This window comes from Tamandua tetradactyla, chromosome 19, assembly GCF_023851605.1.
Source record: "Tamandua tetradactyla isolate mTamTet1 chromosome 19, mTamTet1.pri, whole genome shotgun sequence".
NCBI lineage: Eukaryota > Metazoa > Chordata > Mammalia > Pilosa > Myrmecophagidae > Tamandua > Tamandua tetradactyla.
In genome coordinates this window covers 56,483,354-56,494,696 of record NC_135345.1, presented here as the reverse complement: position 1 = coordinate 56,494,696, position 11,343 = coordinate 56,483,354, and the positions used below count along the sequence as shown (strand labels likewise).

At 35.4% G+C, this 11,343-nt stretch overlaps 1 protein-coding gene across 3 annotated transcripts in view; it reads right to left on the bottom strand.

Moving 5' to 3' along the window:
- Positions 1 to 4,254: 4,254 nt before the first annotated feature.
- The window catches only part of CEP135 (centrosomal protein 135), a 98,091-nt gene continuing 91,002 nt past the window's right edge, over positions 4,255 to 11,343 (bottom strand). For 2 of the 3 annotated variants that reach the window (XM_077136925.1, XM_077136926.1), the window contains 3 exons: positions 11,025 to 11,227; positions 10,193 to 10,297; positions 4,255 to 4,368 (listed from right to left, as the gene is read on the bottom strand). In XM_077136925.1, coding sequence (XP_076993040.1) covers positions 4,266 to 4,368; positions 10,193 to 10,297; positions 11,025 to 11,227 — 411 coding nt within the window. In that variant the 3' untranslated portion in view covers positions 4,255 to 4,265. Of the gene's footprint in view, positions 4,369 to 5,174; positions 5,382 to 10,192; positions 10,298 to 11,024; positions 11,228 to 11,343 lie in introns of all 3 variants that reach the window. The other variant, XR_013165893.1, reaches the window with a different exon arrangement.

The following is an 11,343-nucleotide window of genomic DNA, read 5'->3' as shown; positions in this document are numbered from 1 at the left end:
TAATCCATATGTTTTACTTGTCTGTCAATGAGGTAGATAAAGGAGCATCAGACACAAGGTTTTCACAATCGCACAGTCACATTGCAAAAGCTATATCATTATACAGCTATGTTTCTTTAAGATGATTGTATAATGTATTGCTTTCGAAAGTGACTGTGTGATTGTGAAAACCTTGTTGTGATGCTCCTTTTATCTATGGTATGGCAGATGAGTAAAATATATGGATTAAAAATAAATAATAGGGAGAATAAATGTTAAAATATATTGGGTAGAGGGAAATACTAGTGGTTAATGAGAAGGAGGGCTAAGGGGTATGGTATGTATGAGTTTTTCTTTTTTCTTTTTATTTCTTTTTATGGAGTGATGTAAATGTTCTGAGAAATCATCATGGTGATGAACATACAATTATGTGATGATCCTGTGAGCCACTGATTGCACACCAAGTATGGAATGTTCATATGTTAAGAATGTTCGTGTTGTATGTTGATTGGTTTTATTAATAAAAATTTTTTTAAAAGTACTGTTCTGTATTTTAAAAAGATACTCCCCTCAACATACAAAATTACCTCAGAGTACCTATTAAGATAAAAATGAAATGGATGGGGTAATATAGTATGTTAATTGAGAAAAGTCATACAAAAGAACGGATAATATATGGGAAATTATATACAAGTATTGTAGGATTCTTAAAATAGCATGTTATGGATAATCAAATATTTTGATATTACCTTAATTCAGTAATTACCCTAGTAAATTAAAACACGCATTAAAACATGAAAGCCCTACAAAGGAAACACTAGAGAAAATAATTTCTCTTTATCTAGGAGATACAGTAAAGGAATTATCAGACATGTTGTCAAATACTGATACAAAACATTATTTATAAGAGCAGACAACAGGAAACTAGTTATATATCAATAAAAAGGAAAATGATAAATAAATCTGGAATATCCATATGATTCACTGTTAGATCACTATTTTTAAAATGGTATTTTTGAAAATGTTTTTAATGATGAGAATAAATGCTTACAACAACATTAAGAGGCAAAACCGAAAGAACAAAACAAAACAAAAAAATAGGATAAAAGTATTTTGAGTATGGTGCTTATTAGAATTACGTATGTATGTATATGCATGCATATGTGTTTTTATTAGAAATTAAATAAATACTGGAAGGAAGTATACCAAAATGCTCACTGGTATCATCTCTGAGTTTTAGGATTAAAAGTGGTTTGGTTTCTTTCTTTACATTTTTCTGTATTTTATGTTTTTTCAGTGAGTATGTATTAGATATGATGATCAGAATAAAAATAAAATTTAAAAACAATTTAAAAACTGGATTATATATTTTAACTATCAGAAATACTACAATCTCCTGGTAATTGTAATGGTTTCAGGACTGGGAAAATATTTCATAGTTGAGCTCTATTTATTCCCAAGCGTTTATAGAGAAATCCATTAAAATTAGCCCTGGTGACAGTATTTAGAAAATACGAACAAGAATAGATTATCAATGAACAATCTCAGAAGGATACTCTGTGAATATTTAATGATTGGAAAATCATTAAAATCCATCACAGCTTTAGGGATTACTGTGATCTACTGTGTTCTCTGTCAGTGGTTCTCATTAGGGGGCCTCCAGGGCCAAGCCTATTTCCATATAACTAAGGAGTTATTTGCCTTTTTTATACTTATTCTCTGAGACTGTACAGCTGAGTTTTCCAGAGGCTATATGATGTATAGGGACAGGTAGTAAATATTTTAGGCTTTGCAGGTCACACAGTCTTTATATCAACTACTCAACTCTGAGAGATTAAAGGATGTCACCATGTTTGCCATATGCCTTTTCAGTTGAGAGAGAAACCCTAAACTTCAGCCTTTCTTGAGTGAAGATAACCTCCTGTTGGTGTCTTGACATTTTTATATACTTGCTTTAATTGGGACATTTTTACAGCCTTAGAACTGTAAACTTGCAACTTAATAAACTCCCCCTTTTAAAAGCTGTCCTGTTTCTAGTATATCGCATTCCAGCAGTTAGCAAACTATAACACCCACCCTTGTACCCAATCTGTACACAAGAAGACCTTCAATAGCTCCCCATGACTTACAGAATAAACCCTACAATCTCTAATCTAGCCTTACTTCAATTTATTCTACATACCCCGCACTCTACTTTCCAAACCTATTTCCCATCTTATTTCCCCATAACCTGCTATTCCTGCCAGAGTGGAGTCTCCCGTGTCACATGCATTCCTGTTTCTGTGCCTTTGCTCACACTTTCCTGCTATTGTCGGTATCTTGAATTTAGCTCTTCATCAAATATTACCCTGTGATATCGCATACTATCATTTAACAATTTGTTGCAGGTGCCTTCTCTTTTTTAATTAGGTATAATTTATGTACAATAAAATGCTTGGATCTTTTTTTCCCTGTTCGATCTTATCTTTTTTTTAAAAATACTTGAATTGAGAAATATCTATACACATACAGTTCAACCATATTATACAAAGATTCACAATATCATCACATAGTTGTGTATTCTTCACTATGATCATTTCTAAAACACTTATATTATGCCAGAAAAAGAACAAAAGGAAAAAAAAAAAGAATTCATACATCTCATACTCCTTACTCCTCCCAATCATTAACCCACAGTAGTCAATCTACCCAACTTTCACCCTTCATCTCCCCTTATTATTTATCCTTTTTTAAAAAAATCATCTGTCCAATACCCTGGACAAAAGGAACAGATCATACAGTCATCTTTAAGAATCAAGGCTACTGGAACACAGCTCAACAGTCTCAGGTACTTACTTCCCTCCAGCCATTCCAATCACCATAAATTAAAAAGGGGTATCTATATAATGCATAAGAATAACCTCCAGGATAACCTCCCAACTCTGAAATCTCTCAGCCACCGAGACTTTCTTTTGCCTCATTTCTCTCTTCCACCCATTTGGTCAAGAAGGCTTTCTCATTCTGATTATGTCATGTGTTTGTTTGCAAGCTGCTAGAATGCAATATACCTGAACTGAAATGGCTTTTAAGAGGGAAATTTAATAAATTATAAATTTACTGTTATAAGCCTATGGAAATGTCCAAACTAAGGCTTCCAGGGAAAGATACCTTAATTCAAGAAAGGGTGATGCATCTGGAATACCTCTGTCAGCTGGGAAGGCACACTGGTCCTTTGCTGGTCCCTTGCTCCTAGACTCCATGCTTTCAGTCTTTGTTCATGTGGGTATTCCTCACTTTGCTTTTCTGGGGCTGGCTTTTATCTCTTAGCCTCCCTTGGCTCACTCCAGGTTCTGACTTGTTTAACATCTCATGGTGATGTCTGCTGGTCTCCAAGCATCTCCAAACATCCATCTCTCTGTTGTCCATGTGTCTATATCTATGTCAGCTCTGCTATGAAGTTTCTGTCTGCTCTGAAGCTTTCCATAAGTTCTGTTGTTTCTGTCAGCTCTGAGGCTTCTCTCCTAAATGTTTCCTCTTTTAAAGGATTCCAGTAAACTAATCACGATCCCTTGGAATGGGCAGAGCCACATCCCTGTGGAAATAATCTAATCAAAAGATTCTGAACTACACTATCAATCAGGATTAAAAGAAGTGGTTGCTCTCACAAGACTGGATCAGGATTAAAACAAGGCTTTTCTAGTGTACATAATAGTTTCAAACAGGCAATGTCAGGTTCTGCCTCATCCCCAGGAGTCCTATCCCATGTTGTCAGGGAGATATATACCCCTGGAAGTCATGTCTCACATAGGGCAGAGGACAGTGAGTTCACCTGCCTAGCTGGCTTAGAGAGAGAGAGGCTCTCTAGCGGTGACTCTTAGGCATAATTACCAGTAGGTGTAGCCTTTCCTTTACAGGAATAAGCTTCATAGGGGCAAGCCCCAAGGTTAGGACTCAGTTTACTGAATTAGTTGCCCCATTGCTTAAATGCTTAAGTGTTTAGTTCAATGAGATTTTTATTTTTGGGCATGGGCAGGCTCCGGGAATCAAACCCGGATCTCTGGCATGGCAGGAGAGAATTCTCAATGCGTTTTGAGAGAATTCTCAATGATTATGGAGTACAATGGGTATATACTCCATAACCACCAGCATTAAGATAGAGAACATTCCTGTTATTACAGAGAACTTTCCTAAACACCTTCCCAACAAATTTCCTCTTCCCCAATAAAGATAATTATTTTTTGAATTTTTATCAGATAATTAGATTAGTTTTGCCTGTTTTTGGTGTTACATACATACCTTTTTGATAATTATAAATTTGTATGTTCAGGAGATTGTGAAGGAGACTTCAAAGTAGAACTAAGGGGTGGTGTAGAGAGACCATGTCGACGCATTTCCTGTATTGCTCGTTCTCTAAAAATAAAGATTAAAAAGAGTTAATGGCAAGCATCCTGAAACACCTTCAAGTGCTACAGAAATATAAGGTGCTATTATTGTTAATATTTTCTACTAAATTAATTAGGATTTCTAAAAATTTTAAATACTACCTCCCTGTATAATTTTTAAGTAAAAAGTTATACTTTTCAAGTAAAAAATTTCAATTAAAACAGATAATATGTTATAAGAGATTGTTTAAAGTAACTATTGTACAACCATGGTGGAATAATAGGCAGTAATGCAAATAATACTTAAGGACAGAAATCCTCACAACACATCCAGTGAAAAAGTTGGTAATGAAACAGAATAATAAGTATCTACACAGATACACACACAAACACAAGACCAGATAAACTTCAAAATGTTAATAATGCTTATGGGAAAGCAAAACTTACAGATAATTTTAATTTTCTTTTTCATGCTTTAAAATTTCTTAAATTTACAATGAACTTATTTAGCTTGCACATTAGCAGGCAAATTTCCTAAGCTAACTTGACCTTTCTTGTGGGATGTGATGCTATAAATTATTCTTGGTGTCAATGACACTCTCCTATTTGTCTTCCTACCTAGATGACCATTTCTTAGTTCTTTTACTGAATTTTTTTTTCTTCCTTACATTTTAAACATTGGTGTTCCTGAGGACTAGGTCTATATTCACTTCTCCCATGCTTTAAGTACTTTTCTATGCCAATGACGCTCCTAAATTTACATCTTCAGTCCTGGCCTGTGCTCCATACATACATCTAAGTTTCTACTGGACATCTAAGACGCCCTAAATTGACCTTTCCATAATGATTCCAGGATAGGTTAGGATCCATCCTTTGGTGTTCCCATAAAATATTACATCCATCCTGATAACTGAAGTTCAATACTATTTTTAAATTATCTGTATCTGCGTCTTCCTCATTATACTGGATGACTTGGGATTCCATTTTTCATTTGAGTATCTTATTCAATTGATATTCCTGGTACTTGGCATAGTGCTTGGCCTATAATGAAAACAGTACATTTAGTCTATTTGTGTAGAGACACAATACTATCAGGCTCTTTGTAGTTTTATAATGAACTGATATAGAAAGATTGGGCTACTAATAAAATATATGTAAAAAGACTGGGCTATTAATAAAATGTATGCAAAGTAAACACTTGGGTTTTGTAGCTTGTCAAGGCTACCCTTACAGGACAACCTTCTTCCTGTTTTCACCTTCTTCTCATTAATTCAAAGAAAGTCATTTATACTTAGTGTAGGCGGTAGATAAATTGGGAACTATCTGCACTTCACTAATTTATAACTTAAGCCCTAACACCACATCCAACCCCTCCATGAACAGATTTTTCTAAGCTGGTTGGTATTCTACTCTGCCCTTCCGTTTCCTATCTCTTCTTGCATATAAATCTAGTCCTCTTCCTTCTTCTTGCCTAAAAATTCCCAAATGCCAGAAATGAAATAACCTATTCGCTCTGTACTGTTTTACTTCCCTGTGTCTGGGTCTGCCTCCACAAAGCATGGTGATTGTTTTGCCATTCTGTTTGTGGGCTATTCAGAGATCCTGGCCTAGACATTTTTCCTGTCTTGATTTTCATCAGTATCCAGAATTTCTACCTAGGATCAGTGTTTCCCAAATTTTCCCCTATTATCATCCCCAAAGGAGCTATTTTAGACATTTTTTCCCCCTAATTATTCCCCACCTCATGAAATTTTAATACTATAGATATACTAGATATGTTTTTGTGCTATGGCTCTTTGGGGGGCTATAACCCACTTTACATCTTAAGATTTTTTTCGACTCCCCCCACCCATGAACCAATTTTCATCTACTTGGAGCAGGGGTGATATTTCTCACTTTGAGAATACCTACTTGGATGATAAGGAGTAGAAAAGTCATAGTCATGTGGCTCAAGGCTTCTCTAGGGACTAGGGGCGTGGAAAAAATTAAGGAACTACTGGGGTCTCTAATCCTGAGCTACAGAGAGTTTGATTCAGGACTTTTGAAGCAAAGGTAATTTACATTATCATTAAGATATGGAAATTATATATGTAGAGTTTAGTGCATTCAGAAATTAGATCTTTTAAATTTCAAGAAATGAAAACTGCTTTTATTTCATTGCCACAATCTCAGGCTTCATTTCTTTTTGGAAGCATAAAAATAGTTTTCCTAGCAAATTCTCTATTTCAAATCTAGCACATCACTCAAAAGTTTGTGATGTAAATGGATCAGAATAAGAGAACTAAAAAATTGACCTAATAAGCAATTTGACCACTATTTGAGAATGAACTCTCAGGAATGTTAACGTCTATGTATTTATATGATAGGAAAGACTAATGTAAGAAAAGTAACCTGACAATTAATTTGCAAATTAGACTTGTTTTAACTCTTAAAGCAGGTCTCATTTCTGTTTGCATCACCTGGGAATTAAATTTTTCAACATACTAAAAGCAAATGAACTGAAAGAGAAGTAAGCTACAGGGAATTCTCTGTAGAAGTTAGGAGCACATTCTTTGGAATTAGAAAGACCTGCCTAAATTTTTCTCAGCTCTGCCATTTACTATTTGTATGACCGTGGGCAAATCACTTTACAATCCTAAGTCTCAGTATCCCTATCTGTAATATAGGTAAAATATCAGTTAGTTGGGAGGATTAATCAGATTATTTGTATTTGGAACTTCCTACTTGGACATTATTTTGGCCCCTGTAGAATTTCTAGTCGTTTATTGGTTCCTTATTTATACTCTTAGGAATAAACGCCCCCACTTTGTTTTGAGGAATGGTACAGGAAACATTAATACAATACCTACTATTCTGTTTACTGCAGAGATGTTAGCTTCACAATGTTTGTTATCTCTTAATTTTTTTATTTTTAAAATTTAAACTTTCACTTTTCAAATACTTTCAATCTTACAGGACAGTTACAAAAGTAATGCAATCCCCCCAGATACCCTATTTTAACATTTTGCCACATTTAATAAAGCATTCAATCTATCAATCTGTGTCTGTCGTTCTATTTATCTAACCATTTTCTGATCACTTCAGTGCAGGTTGTATACTTGATGCTCCTTGAACGCTGAACTGCCATGTATATTTCCTAAGAACAAGGATATTCACGTATATATACACTTTAAGTGCAATTACAGTTCAAGAAACTTAACACTGATATAAAACTACAGTCTATAATCCAATCTTTTTCATACATTCAAATAATGTCCTTTTGAGCCTTCTCTTCTCCCTTGTTAAATCCCATCCAGGATCAAGTATTACTTTTGCCATTGTTTCTTTAGTTGTTCTTTCTTTTGTTTTTCATTGTGGGAATATATATATACAACATAAATGTTCCCATTTCAACACTTCCAACCTTACCATAGAGTGGGATGAATCATATCTGCTCTGTTATGGTACCCTCACCACCTGTCATCACTAAAACTTTCCAATCTTCCAAAACAGAAATCCTACACTCATTATGCATTTATTCCCCATTTCCCCTGCTCCTGCCCCTGGCAATCTATACTCTAATTTCTATCTCTATGAGCTTGTATATTCTCTGATATATTTTTTTGGTAGTTATCAGGGGGTTTAAATACAACATTCAAAACCTGTAACATTCTTGTTTGCTTTGATACTAACATAACTTCAAGAGTATTCACAAGCTACTTTCCTATGCCTCTCTCTACCCCCACCTTAACGTAGCTATTGTCACAAATTACATGCTTAAATATTATGAGTCCAAAACCACGAATTTCTCATTATATTTCATGCATTTGCCTGTTAAGTCCTGTAGGAAGAAAAAAGTAGTTACAAACCAAAAATACAATAGCACTGGCATTTATATTTACCCGTCATTAATCTTACTGGAGATTGTTATTTCTTCTTGTGGCTTTTATCTATTGCCTACTGTCCTTTCCTTTCTATCTGCAGTATTGTCTTTAGCATCTCCTGGAGGGCCCATCTAGTGGTGGTAGACTCACTCAGCTTTTGTTTATCTAGAAATGTTTTAATGTTCCCACTAATTTTGAAAGTCAGTTTTGCCAGTTATAGAATTCTTTGTTGGCAATTTTTTGTTTCAGTACTTTTAATAAGTCCTTCTGCTGCCTTGTTGCCTCCATGGTTTCCTATGAGAAACTGACATGTAAATCTTATTGAGGATCTTTGTATATGACATGTTGCTTCTCTCTTGTAGCCTGCAGAATTCTTTCTTGATCGGTGACATTTGATAGTTTAAGTATAATATGCCATGGTGTGGGTCTATTTGGGTTTATCCTGTTTTGACATTCCATTGAGCATCCCAGATGCGTATATACATGTTTTTTGTTAAATTTGGGAAGCTTTTCAGTTATTATTTCTTTGAATATTTTCTCTGACCCTTTCTTTCTTCTCCTTCTGGTGTCCCACAGGGTCCTCAGGCCCTGTTCACTTTTCTTCATTCTTTCTTCCTTCTGCTCCTCAGACTGGATGCTATCAATTGTCTTATCTTCAAGTTCACAGAATATTTTTCTGCCAGTTCCAATGTGCTGTTGAATCCCTCTAGGGAATTTTAAATTTGTTATTTGGTTTTCAGCTCCATTTGCTTCCTTTTCTTAATTTCCATCTCTCTACTGAAACTTTCTTTGTGTTCATCTATTAGTTTCCTGATTTCCTTTGTTTTTTTGTCCATATTTTCCTTTCGCTCTATAAGCATACTTAGGAACATATTTTTAAATTCTGTGGTACATCCCAGCTCTGATCCTCTTACTAATGGTTTCTGATGCTTTAATCTTCTCCTTTGCCTGGGCCATCACTTACTGTTTCTTTGGCTATTTTGCAATCTTTTGTTGAAACCTGGACATTCTGATATTTCAGTGTGCTATTACTGGAATTTAGACTCTGAGGCTCAGGTTCCTTAAGCTTGTATCCAGCTAGCATTATGACAGCGCTTTCCTTGAATGCTAGGAGCTAACAAAATAAAAAGAGGTAAAAAAAAGAAAACCTTTCCTAGTTAGCACATTAATCTGTGCAAATGTTCTTCTTCTGGGCTTATCCATACAATAAGTTTGGAAAAAAGTTTGAAGCCAAAGCTTAAGGGCCTCCTTGATCTTTTCTGTGTATGCCTCTAGTTTTGGCATGTGCAGGTGCCCTAAGAATCCCTCTGTTTACTCTGCATATCCCTTCTTCCCTAGGAAACAGTTTCCTCATGTCTGAGATATTGCACTGTATGTCCCACAACCAGCAAACCCTTCTTTCCAGGCTGCACAACTTGACTGCTCTCCCACAATATTCTGTAGAAGAGTTCCTTGATCTGCCTTCTACACATAGGGCAATGTCTGGGATGGCAAATCCCTCAGGTCCCAATTTCTGGGATGGCAAATCCCTCATGTATGCCTGCCCATTATATGTGGTAGGTAGACACACATGCTCCAAATCTATGCATAGGGTTTTTCTACTCCCTCCAGAACCAGGAGCAGGAACCCACATTGGGAATGTGGGCTGGCTCTGTGCCAAGAAAATGAAGGGTGGAAAGGGGCCAGCCAGGGCACCACAGGATCCTACTGCTTTAAAGAAACCTTTTCTTGATTCAGTGCTCATCCTCTTACTGCAATCTACATGTTTCTGTTAGTTACTGCTAGCTGTTCAAAGCTTGACAAAAGTATGGTGCCCGGAAGCATCTTCCCCCACCATGTTGCACTTTTTTGCCTTTTTGGGGAGACACACCAAAGGAATTTCTTTTAGATATTAATTTTAAAAGTTTGCTATTTGCAAGACATATTAAATTCTTTTTGGAATAGAATAGGAAATTAAATACACCATCCAATGATAAAAATTTCTCTTACCGTTCATATCTTTCAGTTGAAATTTGCCTTTTCATAACATCAAATTCTGTTTGTAATTGTGCCATTTTGGTTCGAAGTATGGTGTCTTCCCGACTTTGACTAGCTCTTAAAACCAAACCAAAACCAAACCAAAAAAAAAAACACATACACATACACACAAAAAAAACACAAAGAAATAAGTAATATTCTGTTTTGTAGTAACATTCTTTTTGTTTTTATGAAAGTAGGAATGGTGGTTATGCTTCAGGAAGAAAATAGATGGAAGATATTTCAATAATAAACCTCTAAAGCTCTGGAGCTTCTATCACATTTTTCTTTCTCTTTTATCTCATTCAACAATATTCACTGAGCTCCTGCTATGTACTAGGCACTGGAGCAATGCTAGTGATGCAAATTTAAAGATAGGAACTGTAAAACCAAGATGTAAAGTACCTTCAACCACTCTTCCTGACTCATGCATCATAAAGAGAAATGTTTCTAACTTCTTTTAAAAGGTAACTTTTCCACTGGTACAATCTACTCTGTGTTTCTTCGTGAAACACTCCTTCAAAGACTCCTCTATCTTTCATTTAAGTATTTTTCTAAAGTTCACTCCTTCCATTCACTTCCATGGCTACCAACTCAGTGCTGAACTCTCCATCTCCAATTCTACATCTCCATACATGTATCTCTTTAACTACTTCCCTGAATTTCTAAAAGTAGCAGGTATATAACTCAAACACTTTGATTTTGTAACACCCTTCATCCCCTCTGCTACCACCCAAGCCCCCCCTCAAATGAAATATTTTTGACAAGATATTTTCTTCCTATAGGCTGATTTTATGACACTTACAGTTTGCTTTCTGAAAGGGATAACTTCTCTTTAAGTATCTGAATTTCTGTATCCTTCTCATGGGAAGTTAAATGAGAATGAAATTCTTTATCTCTATTTGTAGCCAATAATGATTCTAGGTTTTTAATTGTATGTCTCTCACTTGACAGTTGTTTTTTTAACAGGTCTGCTTCTGATTTTACATTTTCTAATTCTGCTGCAACCTATAAGAAAAACAGAGTAAGTATTACTTCAACACAATTTCAGTGTTACTCTGAACAAGTCTTCATCTTATAATTCTGCAGAGCTACATACTATCAGTTGCTTCATTTTGGATACT